The sequence below is a fragment of the Schistocerca cancellata genome, chromosome 3 (assembly GCF_023864275.1).
Source record: "Schistocerca cancellata isolate TAMUIC-IGC-003103 chromosome 3, iqSchCanc2.1, whole genome shotgun sequence".
Taxonomy (NCBI): Eukaryota; Metazoa; Arthropoda; class Insecta; order Orthoptera; family Acrididae; genus Schistocerca; species Schistocerca cancellata.
This window is the reverse complement of record NC_064628.1, coordinates 672,851,673-672,868,732: the sequence shown is the minus strand read 5'-3', so window position 1 is coordinate 672,868,732 and position 17,060 is coordinate 672,851,673. Positions and strand designations below refer to the sequence as shown.

Here is a 17,060-nt window from a genome sequence, read left to right as displayed (position 1 = left end):
CCTGATTTGAATCCTATAGAGTATGTCCAGAATGCAGGATGTTTCACGTCAGCATCCACCAATCACTCTCCAAGACTTGTGCACAGCTCTGCAAGAATAATGGGCATTATTGCCTCAATAAGAGATTGCTGACATCATTTGTGGCATGCTCCATCACTGTCGGGCCTGTATTGCTGCCGGAGGTGGTCACATCCCTTACTGAGCACATTAATCAGTTGTCGGAATGTGTGTGCAAATCCATTAAGTTGCAAAAAAATGAAGAACGTTTTTGTCTACCATTGTGCATGTTGCAGTTGTTTACATCCTGTATTCTTTATAGTGTTTCTGCTTTACTATCACCTGTTTCTATGGTTTTCTGGCAAAATAAGTGCAGCCTTACAACGTTTCCATTTGTTGCTTTAATTTAGGACTTCAGTGTAGATCCCAGTTTGTCCTCTCCTTTCATATTTCATGCATAGTGTTTGTGGCCCCAAACTGTTTATTAAGAACACTACTTCATTCAACTGCATTAAAGATTTCTGCATATTTAAAAGATAGCTAGAGCAATAGTCTCCTGGAGTAAACACACTTTATCTAAGGAGATGTGCAAAAACTCCCTCTCTTTTTTTTTTTTTATTTATTTATTTACAGGTCACGGTTAGTGGATGGAACCAATGTAGTGCAAGAGGTGCAGAAGCCACGATCACAGTCTGCGGGAGTCCAGAGACAGCGCAGTAATGAAGAGGCACCCCGCCCGGGCCCTGACCAGCCTCAGGCAGGCCATCATGATTGGATTAGTGAAGTGGCCATGTGTCAGGCATCACAGTGTTTCCTGCTTACTGGGTCTCGCGATGGAGTTATCAAGGTCTGGAAGTAGGGGTGTAAACTAGTCTTCATGATAGTCCTCCACTGTCTACTGTAGCCTATACAAACTTACAAGACCTCTGTTATTCCACGAAGGAAATGGCTGTGAGGCAATAAGGCGACAATACTTCCGTTACATTCCACAATACAGTTGCTGTGGCTGTTGCATTGTTCAGAGACATTTGTCAGTCAGTCTTGTATATAGTAGCATTCATTATGACTCTAAATAAGCTCTCTTCAGTTCTGTTTTGATAGTAATGTCATTTTCTTTCGTAGCTTTAATTATGTTCCCAATCCATATATATCATTGCTACTGTTACATACCATTTGCATTCCCTTCAGTTATTAGTGTGGGAATTGTGCTGTTTGCTTTTATATTATACACATTGACAAATTAAATATAATAATTAATTGTTGACTAGGAGAACAGCAACTACAACAGAAATGTTCTGATAATTTTATAGCTTAATTATATCTAATTCCTCCTGCCCCGTTTCCTATAATAGTTTTGAAGATGGTAATGCCATTAATGCAAGGTTTGCAGTTTAAAATTATAATGATTAACAATAATGTTCATACACATCTCATTTTTTAGTGTCCCTTTTCTGTTTTGACTGTTTCACTTTATGTGAACAAGAATTTTGTATGATAAAGATTTTTTGCTATACTTGCCTTTTTTTCATGTCCTTTATAGATTATACGCCAACTCAGAGCGCCCACACTATGTTGGCAAGTTATTTCGATTACAATGGGTTATTCATCCTATCTCAATTTCCGTACTCAAGTAAATGTGTTTAACTTGACCTCAGAGACTGCTTGGTGTTATGCTTTTGTTCCAAGGATAATTTTCTATAAAACTTCATATTTATAGAGAGAATGTCATTTGAATTATTATTCTGAAGCTGCTGTGTACCTAAGTTGCATTTTAGGGAAACTTGTTATGGTAACACAATTTGAAGTGTTTTTATAATCTGCGATTGTACTAAGCCAAGTTCTATTGAATAATTTGCCTCAGAGTTATGTTTCTCAGGTTAAAGACCTTACTGTGGTTGCCATAATTCGCAAACTGTTTTATCCTTTATTCAATCATGTCTCGATATTGAATGCTTGACAGGCTGTTGTGTAACCATTCTTTTAAAACGTGATTTGAAGACCTCTTTTCTAAATGTAGTAAGTCAACAGCGATAGAAAAATTTAAAGTCTTTTTGAGATTGAGGGGATACTATTTAATTATCCTTGAGGAAGGTATCTTTTAGTTATGACTGACATTTTTCCTACCAATCCCTGTTCATGAAAAGGTAATTTTATTGTTGTAAATACATGAATAAAATTATTTATTTTCATTATGTAGCTATCATAAAGTAACGTGACCAAAGTAACGCATCTAGGTTGCTCGGCACACAAGACTTGCAATATCAACTATTTTCATAGTAATTCATTAGCAACTTTATCAAACAAATGTTTTCACTGACTTACTATTTACCATATTTATGTGCTTGTGTTAAGAATCCATTTGAGAAAATATGCTAGCACAGAAACTATCAGAAGAGTGATTTTTTTTTTTTTTTTTCATATTTGTGTCTCCTGGATGTGTAGTAAATCAAAATGAAAATAATGTTCCTTTTGTTTGCCAGTATTTTCATTTTTTTACCTAGGGAAATACTTTTTATAGCTCACTAAATGATATTCTTACATTGATGATAAGACTGAAACAATTTTTGAACATCACTGAAAATTGCATACAATTTGTTTTTCTTATTATTGTAGTAGTTTGTATTAATGTCTGTGATAATAAAGTAGTACCAAAAATCATTGGTACATATACTGTCCAGATATATTACTATGTATATATGTGAACTGTGAGTAATACAATGTCTTTTTTTTTTGGTAATAAATGATATTAACAGTTACATTATTGTTTCAACACCCTCAACTGTGAATGACAGAAGCATTTGGTGAAATCTGGCTGATGAGAACAAGGGCACGCATACAAAGTTTTGTAGGTGGTGGGCCTTGACCTGGAGGTATTTTTAATATAGTGGAAGACGAATGGTGACTTGTAAGTACCATAAGTAAGTTAGAAAGAGAATTTTGTTTCTTATTCCTACAAATACTTCACTCAATGATATTACATGGTCATCTGATAGTCATATTATTTATTAAAGGAATTCATTGTCACAATGCAGGAACACTTTTCGAGGGGGCAGCATTGTTTGTTGACCAAATATGCTGCATTATTCTGCAGCAATAAGATATCTAAATCTGTCATTATCTTTGCACAAATGCATCTGCATGTTGTTGCTTATACAGGGCTCCAACAAAACCTCTAGTGTGATAATGGATACCAGAGTGGCTCAATCTGAGTGTTTTTACTTCTTGGAGGAGTGGTGGGACTAAAAAGTAGAGACAAGTAAGGAGCTGGGCATTGTAACAAAAAGGATTAGATAGAGATTAGTATTCCGTATTTATTTTGGTGGTTATTCATTTTAGCTAGTAAGATACAAATATGTACGTGAATTTAATTTTTTAAAAATATTTGATGATAATACATGACAGTTGAAACCACTGCCATTAATTAAAATTATGGTTTGATGAGTAGTTAGTTTAAAAATGGGACAGAAAAATTTAAAAAAGACATGATCAACAGTGTAAAGTTGAGGATGGTATAACAACAATATGGATAGAATAGATTGTTAGTCTGTTAGTCACCTTTCAGAGGAGATGTTGAGTCATAGACAGGCATAATGAAAAAGACTGTTAAAATATTTAAGCTTTTGGATGAAGCCCTTCTTCCGAAGTAGAACAAACACACACACACACACACACACACACACACACACACACACACACACGGCCACTGTCTCCAGGCAGTGAAGCCTGAGTGGAAGTTGGTGTTGCATAGATGACGCCACCACCTTGAATCCTTCCAGTGACTTGTGAGAGGAATGGGACACTGTCATTACAGAACTTGTAGCCAGCCTTTTTGTTAGTGTTGCAAACCGATCAGATCTGTATTGCTGTCTGTGATGAGCATACTGAGTACCAGTTGTTTGACATACATAGAGGTAATGAAACATTTTGTAACACATGACTCTACTTTGAGAATAGTTTCTTTTCTGTCCATTGTATGATCAGAATGAGTTCCTGCTGAATCATTAATAAAGCAGGCATAATGTTCATATGGGCTTTTGATGTCCCAGAACCCAATGTAACAAGATTACAACACAATATAGGATTATTTTTATCAGTTTTGACACTGTGAAACTGCAGAATTTTGCAAGATAAATATGTATATGTCTAATGAATGAGTTACTCATCTGTATGTGTAGGTTATTGTTTTCCTTTCATACTCCTGTATGGTTGGGTCATTTCCTTTTATTGCCATGTGTCTGTAATGCAGCTAAAGTTGTCAGCTTTTGCTGAAAGTAATCAGTTCCTTTCTGTTTTGAATATAGCTTTTGGCAGTGTGCACAGGTTTCATGGTGCCTTGTATAATCATAGGTTCACTCACAACATAATATTATTGACTCCAGAATGAGTAAGTTCCAAGGTGGATGTTTCAGCAGGTATTGTTCTGCAAGATAGCATAAGTGGATATGACTGTCATCTTAATGCAACCAAGAAGTGAAATTCATTTCACACAAAATGCTTACCAAATCGCAGAATGGGTTTGGGAAAGACCTAAGCACGAGTACTGCTGTTACCAGTTTATTCAATGAAGTATATAGTAATATAGAGCGCGGTATGCACACAGCAAAGCTTTTGACTCAGTAAACCATGAGCCTCTCTTAAAAAAACTACAGGTGTACAATATTAGTGATGCGTCACTGAAACTTCTGTCCACCTATCTGGTGTATCGGAAACAGTGTACCAGACTTACACATCAGGTTGACAATAAGATCATAACCTTTAAATCCACAAGTGAAACAGTGACACAAGGAGTCCCTCAAGGCTCAATTCTGGGACCTTTCCTCTTTTTAGCATATATTAATGATGATGTACACCCCACTGACTCACACATTGTAAATTATGCTGATGACACCTCAGTTTTATTTCTTGGCAAAGATTGTAAGGAACTGAAATTCTCAGCAAGTAATGGGATACCAGAATTAAGTTCATATTTTCTTGCACAAGGATTAAAGGTCCATGTAAATAAATCCCAGATGCTATTATTTACGACTGGCAGCTCACACCACTCATGCGTAAATGAGGCATGGGGCATAGTGGCAGAGGAAGCAAACAAGTGTAAATTTCTAAGGGTCCATCTGGACTCAAACCTCCAATGGATAAGCCACGTTAATGTTGTATGTAAAAAAGTCAGAAATGGGCTGTATCTTCTTAGCCAACTGTCCAAAATGGTTCCCATCCACATGCTTAAAACGGTGTATTATGGGACAATCTATCCCCATCTTAGTTATTATATAGAAATATGGGGTTTTGCTGCTGACATTCACCTTGTAAGAGTACTACTGCTACAAAAAAGAGGGTTAAGGATTTTAAATTGACTAGGCTGTAAAGACTCTTTCCGTGATGTTTTCAGACAACACAAGTACTTCACCATATACTCTTTCTATCTTTATAAATTAATTACTTTTTTTGTCTCACAGAAAACCAAAGTAACTAAATGTAGTGATATACATGACCACAATACTAAGTCCAAAGAGAATTACTACCGACAAAGAACAAGATTAAAAAAACTGCAAGAGTCCATGAAAAACAGTTATAAAAAGCAATTAAAATCAAAACTAAAAGAATTCTTAGTTGAAAAGTGTGCGTATTCACTCAATGAATTTTAAATGGTTAAGTTTAAGAGCTGTAAAATAATGTATAAAAAATAATTGGTTGTATTAATATTATAAGATGTAATGTATTTTGACAAGGATCAATTTACTGTTTAATTACTACCTGTAAGACTAAGATCTAAATGTATTTTATGTTTGTAATTGTACTTGACATTTGCAGAAGCCATCATATTGATGACTCCATGCAAAAAAATCTAAATAAATAAATAAACCTGGAAAGCTAACAGTTTACTATCATCAACAAATTTTATGTGGATAAGCTGTTTAGCCAGATGAGCGATATATGCTGGAAAATGATTTTGCCTAAAAATGGTTGTGTCTAGAGCATCTTTCTTTAACAAGCAATTTGTTTTGTTGTAAGAATAGAGTTTATTTTACAATAAGACCTTAGTAGTAGTGCAATGTAGGATGGCTAGGCACAACCATCTAGCAGTTTTTGAAAGAAAATGAAATTGGCTGTGAGTTCATTGGGATCTATTACAATACTCTAGCATAGCAAGTAAATTTGATTATCAAGCCAAAGTGGAGTCCAGAGATGTAGCACAGTTGATTGTTTATACGACAATCAGAAAAAAAAATAGAGATGTTAATTCTACTAGAAAGACTGACCTTACTCTTTCAAGTTCCTTCTCTGGTCTTGAGGTTGATGACATTAGGCACCCACAGCTGAAAGTGGCACTGGAGACTAAATTTCATTGAAGGAGCCACCTTGTGCACACTCTATGGGATGGCTATGGTTTTCAGAACTATGATAGCAGTGGCTGTGATTTAGACACGCATCAAACCACTGACTAATGATGAGATTATGTTATAATTTAACATCCCATCAACAACAAAAGTAAATATATTCTCTCACTAAGTTTATCATTAGAGGACTAATGATGAAAGTGGATGTGAAATCACACTAAAAGATGACATCCTTAGTAGGAAGAGATATGTACACTGACTACATTAAATGAATTCGCAATTGCGAATAATGACAACCATCAGCTGTAGAGAGGAATGAAGACAATAAAAATTTCTGCCAGACCAGGACTTTGAACCTGCTTATCACTTATCATGAGCTGTCGCCTTACCATCTGGCTATCCATGCAAGAATTACAGCCACACTCAAACTTCCATACGTCATCATGCATGCCTGCATGCATGTCCAAAGGAACTCTGGATCGTACTCAGAATAATACAGGCACTGCAATGTCCTATTTATCTGCCGATACAGGGCAAGCGACTTTCAAGTACAACATCTGACCTGTACAGGAATATACGTAATTGTTGATGACATGGAGGTTTGGGCCTGGCTCTGAGTTGTGCACAGACAGCCAAATGGTAAGGCAACAGCTCGTGATATGTGGGAAATCTGGGTTTGAGCCCTGGTCCAGCACAAATTTTCATTGCCGTCATTCTATTCTACAGCTGATGCATACATGTCCAAAGGAACTTTGCATCGTAATCAGAATAACACAGGCACTGCAATATCTTATATACACTGACTGGTGGTAGATGTACACTCCTGGAAATGGAAAAAAAGAACACATTGACACCGGTGTGTCAGACCCACCATACTTGCTCCGGACACTGCGAGAGGGCTGTACAAGCAATGATCACATGCACGGCACAGCGGACACACCAGGAACCGTGGTGTTGGCCGTCGAATGGCGCTAGCTGCGCAGCATTTGTGCACCGCCGCCGTCAGTGTCAGCCAGTTTGCCGTGGCATACGGAGCTCCATCGCAGTCTTTAACACTGGTAGCATGCCGCGACAGCGTGGACGTGAACCGTATGTGCAGTTGACGGACTTTGAGCGAGGGCGTATAGTGGGCATGCGGGAGGCCGGGTGGACGTACCGCAGAATTGCTCAACACGTGGGGCGTGAGGTCTCCACAGTACATCGATGTTGTCGCCAGTGGTCGGCGGAAGGTGCACGTGCCCGTCAACCTGGGACCGGACCGCAGCGATGCACGGATGCACGCCAAGACCGTAGGATCCTACGCAGTGCCGTAGGGGACCGCACCGCCACTTCCCAGCAAATTAGGGACACTGTTGCTCCTGGGGTATCGGCGAGGACCATTCGCAACAGTCTCCATGAAGCTGGGCTACGGTCCCGCACACCGTTAGGCCGTCTCCCGCTCACGCCCCAACATCGTGCAGCCCGCCTCCAGTGGTGTCGCTACAGGCGTGAATGGAGGGACGAATGGAGACGTGTCGTCTTCAGCGATGAGAGTCGCTTCTGCCTTGGTGCCAATGATGGTTGTATGCGTGTTTGGTGCCGTGCAGGTGAGCGCCACAATCAGGACTGCATACGACCGAGGCACACAGGGCCAACACCCGGCATCATGGTGTGGGGAGCGATCTCCTACACTGGCCGTACACCACTGGTGATCGTCGAGGGGGCACTGAATAGTGCACGGTACATCCAAACCGTCATCGAACCCATCGTTCTACCATTCCTAGACCGGCAAGGGAACTTGCTGTTCCAACAGGACAATGCACGTCCGCATGTATCCCGTGCCACCCAACGTGCTCTAGAAGGTGTAAGTCAACTACCCTGGCCAGCAAGATCTCCGGATCAGTCCCCCATTGAGCATGTTTGGGACTGGATGAAGCGTCGTCTCACGCGGTCTGCACGTCCAGCACGAACGCTGGTCCAACTGAGGCGCCAGGTGGAAATGGCATGGCAAGCCGTTCCACAGGACTACATCCAGCATCTCTACGATCGTCTCCATGGGAGAATAGCAGCCTGCATTGCTGCGAAAGGTGGATATACACTGTACTAGTGCCGACATTGTGCATGCTCTGTTGCCTGTGTTTATGTGCCTGTGGTTCTGTCAGTGTGATCATGTGATGTATCTGACCCCAGGAATGTGTCAATAAAGTTTCCCCTTCCTGGGACAATGAATTCACGGTGTTCTTATTTCAATTTCCAGGAGTGTATTTACCGTTGCTAGCATTGTGTGCCCAGTGCAGCTGTAGATGATAAATATGTTTTGCCACTATTCGAAATGTTCCAGGATAGAGGTAAAAAAAAAAAAAAAAAAAAAAAAAAAAAAAAAAAAAAAAATCCTCAAGTCCTTCTGAGGAAGGAAGAATGAAGTCAACATTTTGTACATCTTGAAGAGATACTGTTTCAAAATATTTTGAAAAACATTCCCAACCGTTTATTAGTAAATATCCAGTAACTGTATCACAGCTTCCACAATGGATATAAGTGGCTATAGACAATGTTTTGTATTCTGGAAGCTGTGATTTCATCTAGTAGTACAATCAGGCAGTCACAGCCACTGACATCTTCATGTAGTGACATACAGCTCTCCAATAAAGAGTTGCACGTTTCTCGTCTATGGGGCCACAAATTACTGTAAATGAAATGACACGTAGTAGTAATCCCTAAAATCCGTAAAAAACGTGAATCCCATAATCCAATTTGTTCATATTGAATTATTGTCCTGTTTTTAGGTTGTAACTAACTTTTTTATCATTAAATAATTCCCTTTTGAGGCCATATTTTTGTTTATCTTTTCTCATGTCTTTCAAAACTATATCCTTTTGTTCTTCAGAAGAATATGCTTTTGTTCTTCAGATCTGTAAACGTACTTCTTTATGGTGTCATCAGAATATTATGTATATACTTCTTACATCTGTTCCGTACTAGTACTTGTAACTGTGTGATCCTTAATGATTTCCATGTAGAATCACTGAGATCGTGTTTAGCAAAATGAAAGAATGGAAGTCCTGTTTGGGATATCAGCAATGTTATGAAAAGGATGGATTGTTACTCACCATAAAGATGACTCCCTGAGTTACAACCAGACACTATGGAAAGGTGGTTACACATGAGATTTTTGCCAAGGCCGTCATCAGAAAGGGAAACAAACACACATTCATGCACGCAAGCACACTTTCCATACACAGAACTGCTATCTCCGTCCACTCTAATAGGGGTCATGAATGTGCTTGCTTGTGTGTGTGTGTGTGTGTGTGTGTGTGTGTGTGTGTGTGTGTGTGTGTGTGTTTTCCTTTCTGAAGAAGGCTTTGGCTGAAAGCTCATGTGTAATAATAGCCTTTGTGTCGTGCCTATCTGCTACTCAGTGTGTCATCTTTGCAGTGAGTACCAGTCAATACTTTTCATAATGTTGTTAGCAAAATGAAAGTTTTGTGTAAGTGTTGTTGTTGTTGTTGTTGTGGTGGTCTTCAGTCCTGAGACTGGTTTGATGCAGCTCTCCATGCTACTCTATCCTGTGCAAGCTTCTTCATCTCCCAGTAACTACTGCTACCTACATCCTTCTGAATCTGCTTAGTGTATTCATCTCTTGGTCTCCCTCTACGATTTTTACCTTCCACACTGCCCTCCAATACTAAATTGGTGATCACTTGATGCCTCAGAACATGTCCTACCTACCGATCCCTTCTTCTAGTCCAGTTGTGCCACAAACTTCTCTTCTCACCAATCCTATTCAATACCTCCTCATTAGTTATGTGATCTACCCATCTAATCTTCAGCATTCTTCTGTGGCATCACATTTCAAAAGCTTCTATTCTCTTCTTGTCCAAACTGTTTATCGTCCATGTTTCACTTCCATACATGGCTACACTCCATACAAATACTTTCAGAAACGACTTCCTGACACTTAAATCTATACTCGATGTTAACAAATTTCTCTTCTTCAGAAACGCTTTCCTTGCCATTGCCAGTCTACATTTTATATCCTCTCTACTTCAACCATCATCAGTTATTTTGCTCCCCAAATAGCAAAACTCCTTTACTACTTTAAGCGACTCATTTCCTAATCTAATTCCCTCAGCATCACCAGAGTTAATTCAACTACATTCCATTACCCTCGTTTTGCTTTTGTTGATGTTCATCTTATATCCTCCTTGCAAGACACTGTCCATTCCGTTCAACTGCTCTTCCAAGTCCTTTGCTGTCTCTGACAGAATTACAATGTCATCAGCGAACCTCAAAGTTTTTATTTCTTCTCCATGGATTTTAATACCTACTCCAAATTTTTCTTTTGTTTCCTTTACTGTTTGCTCAATATACATATTGAATAACATCAGGGATAGGCTACAACCCTGTCTCACTCCATCCCAACCACTGCTTCCCTTTCATGCCCCTCAACTCTTATAACTGCCATCCGGTTTCTGTACAAATTGTAAATAGCCTTTCGCTCGCTGTATTTTACCCCAGCCACCTTCAGAATTTGAAAGAGAGTATGCCTGTCAACGTTGTCAAAAGCTTTCTGTAAGTCTACAAATGCTAGAAACGTAGGTTTGCCTTTCTTTAATGTAGCTTCTAAGCTTCTTTGTGTAAGTAATTCCTGAAAATTCAATACATGCAACCCAAGATTCTCCATACTCGTGAGCATTTCAGCATATCATTCAAGTCTCAATTCACTCTCACTGTTCTGTGATTGATATTTATGTGGCTTCACTGTTTTATTTACTCTTTCATTCAATAAAAACAGATTTCATCCAGTTGTGAGCCTAAATACAATTTGACACAAAGGTATCTGTCATTTCGTGAGCAACACATATTTGAAGCAGTAGACTGCTGTTTACATTTTTTCCTTTTCTATTTAATTTTTCTCACATCTCCACTTTAACACTTATTCAATTCCTGCTGTTTACATCTAACTTCCATTTCTTGGTTTATTAGTAATACATTTTTGCTTTACTTCACTTAATGATTAATCTTACCAATCAGCCCATATTATAAGTGCTTACTTAAAATCTCTAATGAATACTTTTTTTTTGTAACACCCATAAAATATTGGATTAAGGCCATTGGCTTTTACCTTTGGTTGTTAACGATTTCCTTAATAGCCCATTCTTACCACACTTCATTCTGGTAGCTATCAATGCCACATCACCCTGCAGTAGTATACCTCATGTACACAAACTAACTTCTGCTGAGCTTTTTATTATCAACATATTTTTTAAGTCCAAGACTTCATAAGCCAAAAGGAATGACGAGTAAAGCTGTTCTCTCAGTGAGTTCATCAATAACCATATACATGCTTGCACTTACTTTCAAACAATGGAATCTCCAGTTTGGAATATCTTCAATGTAAGGAAAAGATAGAGTGCTACATACTGTAAAGATGACACATTAAGTTCTAGACAGGCACAACTAAAAGACACTTACCTACAGACATAGGTTCCACTACCGTTGTTATGAATCTTATTAACCACCTGACAGATGGCCTGTGCCAATTATCTGCCTCCTCCACCTATAAATTCTGCCAGAGTGATTCCATCCCAGAACCTCCAATCCATGCTTAAAGCCTTAGGCGCTTCCCAGAACCTCTCCCCTGAATCCATTTCCCTCCTCACCCCTATACATCCTGCACACCCACCTTCTGCATGCTCCTCAAAGTCCACAAACCTAACAGTCCATGATGTCCCATTGTGGCTGGTATTGTGCCCCCACTGAAAGAATTTCGGCCCTGATTGATCCACACTTCCAACTAATTGCCCACAATCTAGCCTCCCACATCAAAGAAATCAACCACTTCCTTCACCGACTCGCCATCATCCCCCATCATCCCTGAATCTCTAGTCATTACTGTTGTCACCACCTCCCTATTTGCCAACATCTATCAAGCCCCTGGTCATACTGATATTGAAACTAGCTTTCTCAATTTACTTCATACCCAATTTTCTTCATACCCTAGAGCCACTACCTCATTCCTCGTACACCTTACTAACTTTATCCTAAATGACGACTGCTTCTCCTTTGAAGGGAAGGTAGACAAACAAATCTGCAACACAGCCATGGGCACCTGCATGACACTCTCCTATACAAACCTGTTTAGGCGCTATCTAGGGGAGACTCTCCTAGCCTCCTAAAACACCAAACTTCTAGTCTGGTTCAGGTTCATTGATGATATCTTCATGATCTGGACTCAGGGCCAAAACACCCTATCTTCATTCCTTCACAGTCTCAACACATTCTCTACCATCTGCTTCAACTAGTCCTCCTCAACCTACTGTGGCACCTTCCTGGACATTGACCTCCTTCTCTCTGGTGGCTCCATCCACACCCCTGTGCACATTAAACCAACAAACCAGTGACACCCTTCTAAACCAAAAAATCCCTCCCATACAGTTTGGCTACCTGGGGATGTATCTGCAGTGACAAGAACTCCGTTGCGCAGCTTGCAGAGGGTCTCACCAAGGCCTTCATAGACAGACACCATCCCCCAGACCAAGTCCGCAAACATAACATCTGTGCCACTTCCCCTCTCACCCGCAATCCTCCCACCACCCCAACGAACCAACTACAAAGATGCACCCCCTTTGTCACCCAAAACCATCCCAGACTGGAACAACCGAACCACATCCTTTGCTAGGGCTTTGATTACATGTCATCATGCCCTGAAATGAGCAACATCCTACCCAGTATCCTCCCCATCTCTTCTAAAGTGGTGTTCCATTGCCCACTCAATCTCCACAACATCCTAGTCCATTTTTATGCCACTCCCAATCCCAACCCTTTACCATAAGAAACATAGCACTGTGGAAGATCGAGATCCAAGACCTGCCCAGTCTACCCACCCACTACTTCCTATTCCAGTCCCTGTCACAGGCTTATCATGCCTCATCAGAAGCCAGGTCACCTGTGGAAACAACCATGTCATATACCAACTCTGCTGTAATCATTGCACAGTTTTTATGTTGATTTTACTACCAACCAGTTGTCCACCAGTGAATGGCTACTGCCAAAATGCGTCCAAGAGCAAAATATACCACCATGTGACAACATGCAGCTGAACATGACATGCTTGATTTCAATGGCTGCTTCACTACCTGAGCCATTGTGATCCTCCCCTCCACCACCAGCTTTCCTGAACTGCGCAGATGGGAGCTGTCCTTACAACACATTCTCCTCTCCTGAAATTATCCCAGCCTCGGTCAACAGTAATGTACTGTCCGCACACCCTCCATCCAACAGTGTCCACTCACTCTATCCTATCACCACCTCCCAACAGTGCCTACTCCTTCTATCCTACCACCTCCTCCAAACATTGCCCACCCCCTGTATCCTATGACCTCCTTACCTCTTTCCTGTTTTCATCTGCCACCCTCTTTATGTGCCACCCTCTGACAATCCATCCCCATCTTTCCCTGCTCCCCTCTCCTTTTTCACTCCCTGTTCGCTCCCCCCCCCCCCCCCCCTCACTCCCCACTTCCTTGCTGCCCCACAACCTCCCGACACTGTTGTGCCTTATGGGAGTCTTGTCCCTGCATGATCTGCCAGGCAGCGCTCTCATCCATCCCCCCCCCCCCCCCTCCTCCATTGCTGCTTCCATTCCATGTGACAGCTGCATCCCGATCCGAGCTGTCGGAGATGGCGATCACATGTGCATGAGGTGTGCTTGCTTGTATAAATGAATATGTGTGTGTTTCTTTTTCTGATGAAGGCTGTGGCCAAATGCTAATGTATAAGTATCTTTTAGTTGTGCCTGTCTGTAACTTAATGTGTCATCTTTACAATAAGTAGCACTGTATCTTTTCCTTGCTCTTATTAACTAGCTACACTGCTGGGCATTGAAATTGCAGCTCCATAAAGGTGGCATGAAATGAATGTCAGATTTGCAGACTACATGCTACATCAAAAAATTAGCATCCTATTGTAGCTGCATAAAGTAGATAGGAGTAATGCTACGTATTTTGTGTATACAAGGAAAGATTGAGCACCAAGTTTCTTATTCAGAAACAGCATCTGAATATAGTTTGTTTGTGAGGAAGACCATGTTATGCCTCTTGCAAGAAGGAGAATCATCTACCAGCACATGTTGACTTTCGTCAGTAGTAGGATCATGACCTATCAGGACCAGTTTATCATTGTGTGATACTACTGTTCATGTTGGTTGGGTTCCCATGACTGTTATGTGAATATGGAATCAATGGGTTCAAGAGAACCCTACTCAGTGCCATGCAGGATCTCAGTGGACCCACACAACTAGTTCCTGAGACAGCAGACATATTGTTCGTTCAGCTGTGCAGGATTGTAAAGCCATGTCTCATAGCTCGAGTCAGGAAATGGGCTTGTTCGTAACAGGACAAAGTATCCACAAGGACAGTGCACAGTTTCTACAGCCCCATGGACTGTCTGTATGGCAGCCGTTGTTGTAACTCTCCTGGTGCACTAGCTAGGTTGGACAACCATGGAGCTCCTCACGACGTAACCGGGCACAAGAGTGGCACAACATAATTTTTTCAGATAAGTTCCAGTTGTATGTATAGCATCGTAGTGGATGCATCCATACACGATTTTGAGGAAAACAAACTTTGCCAGATTGCATTTGTCATCATCATACTGGTTCAGCTCCCAGCATGATAGTATGGGGTACCATTGGGTACACAACACAATTACTTTTACTTCACATAGTCAGTAAGGTGGACAGCAGTGTTAAGGTCGATGACTGTATCCCATCTTTAGGCTCTTCTTGACATTATCTTTCAATAAAATAATGCAAGGCTACATGTTGCCCGTGGTGTTCTGACCTACTTAAAAACAGTGGGTGTTAGACTCTTGCCAGGCCAGGATGTCCTCAAGATATCTCACCCAGTTGGTCACGATTGTCAAGAGACTGGCAAGCAACCACTTGCTAACCACTACAGCTGATGAACATAGACATAAAGGTGAAGCAATATAGAATGATATCCCTGTCCCTGTCATACAAGTTCGTTTAACTCGATGCTCAGTCAGGTTAGAATGATAGTTGCTGCCAGAAGTGGAAGTCCAGTGTACTACATTTTGCACCCTGTACACCCCCAAATCGTCTGCAAATTTAATATGTATGCTTTATGTTATACTATATGTGCTCAATAATTTTAATTATGTCATGTGCTATCCTTCCTGGTTTCACAGTTGCAGTGGTCAGCAATATAGATGTGCCTTTGCAAAAATGATTCTCAGCCTATTATTGCTTCAGTTTCAGCTGAATGATACCCTATTAAACTAGCCAAATTTTCCCTTACTGTAGACCGAAACCTTTAATGACTTGCTTTGTCTAGGATACAGTTCTATTAAGTTTTTGCCTAAAATGGTTTTGAATAACTGTCTGTCTTCCTTTTAATCTTTATAATATTGCAGAAATGGCTCCCAGCAAATCTGGGTTCTTAACCACATGAGTGGGCCTGTTATTATTTGTATGTTTTCCATTGCTAGTAGTGTATCTTCTGTACCCAGCACCCACAAAAGTTTCATGAAACCTATGAAACCACACATCACATCATTCATGAGGTGCTCCACAAGTGCATCCAAGTATTATGTATTGGTTCCAACAGTCACCAAATACACATAAATACTGGCCCAGTGAACAATATGTAGTTGTAGCAACAATGTGCACCAAGGTAGAAAGAACTAGAAAAAAGCAGAAAAGTTTACATGTTCAGTGTAAAGGATAAAGAGGAAGTTATCTCATTTCTCAGACAGCAGCTAGAATTGTGTATTTCAGGTAGAATAAGTAGAGGAACTAGGGGCTGAGTTCAAATAAAATAGGATCAGGCTCTGGAGAAATATGTGTGCAACAGAATAATTAAATGTTGTTGTGGTCCCCCTTGATATGCAGACATTACCACAAAACATCTTAAGAAACACCACCTTCTGCACCATAGGTACAAAACAAAACATAAATTAACTGGCAGACAGCTTTAAAGGAAAATCACTCGGCTACCAGAAGGACAATGCATGAAGTCTTCATCCACCCTAACAAAATATTGTCACGTCTGAAAATCACGAGAAATCATGGTCATATGTTAAGGCTGTCAGTAGTACAAAAATCAGTGTCCAGATACTTGTGGACAAGAGAAGAACCAAAATAGAAAACTAGCGAAAAAAGCTGAAATCTTGAATTGTGTTTTCAAATGTCTCACACAAAGGAAAATCAAGGATTGTAGGCATCGTTCAACAGCTGTACCACTGCTAAGATCAGTGAAATACTAATCAGTACCAAAGCTGAAGAAGATCGGTTGCTAAAGCCCATTAATGCCCTGAGACCCAGCTGAGTTCCTATCAAGCTATACACAGAATTGTTCAAGAGAACTGGGTCGAGTCTTCACCATAATTTACTGCAGGCCCTTTGAGCAGAAATATGTTTCCCTTAGTTGGAATACAGAACAGCTCAGATCCATCTATTAAAAAGGGAAGTAAAACTGATCCCTGGAAATACCATCCTTTATCATTCACATATATTTGAAACAATTCAAAAACACATTCAGAGTTTTAAGCATAAGGTATATCTGTAACTTTTCTCTTGGAAATCAGTATCGGTTGTGAAAATGTCTATCAGGTGCAATCCAACTCTCACTCTTCACATACAATATCCTCAATGCTATGCATGGAGGAAATCAGGTTGATTCAGTGATTCCAGATTTTTGAAAGATTTTGATTCATTGCGGCATTGCTACC

At 40.3% G+C, this 17,060-nt stretch overlaps 1 protein-coding gene across 1 annotated transcript in view; it reads left to right on the top strand.

Annotated features, from left to right (window-relative positions):
- The window catches only part of LOC126175644 (phosphoinositide 3-kinase regulatory subunit 4), a 189,732-nt gene extending 186,156 nt beyond the window's left edge, over positions 1–3,576 (top strand). The window contains exon 28 of the mRNA XM_049922534.1: positions 631–3,576. Coding sequence (XP_049778491.1) covers positions 631–856 — 226 coding nt within the window. The 3' untranslated portion in view covers positions 857–3,576. The remainder of the gene's footprint in view (positions 1–630) is intronic.
- Positions 3,577–17,060: the final 13,484 nt, after the last annotated feature.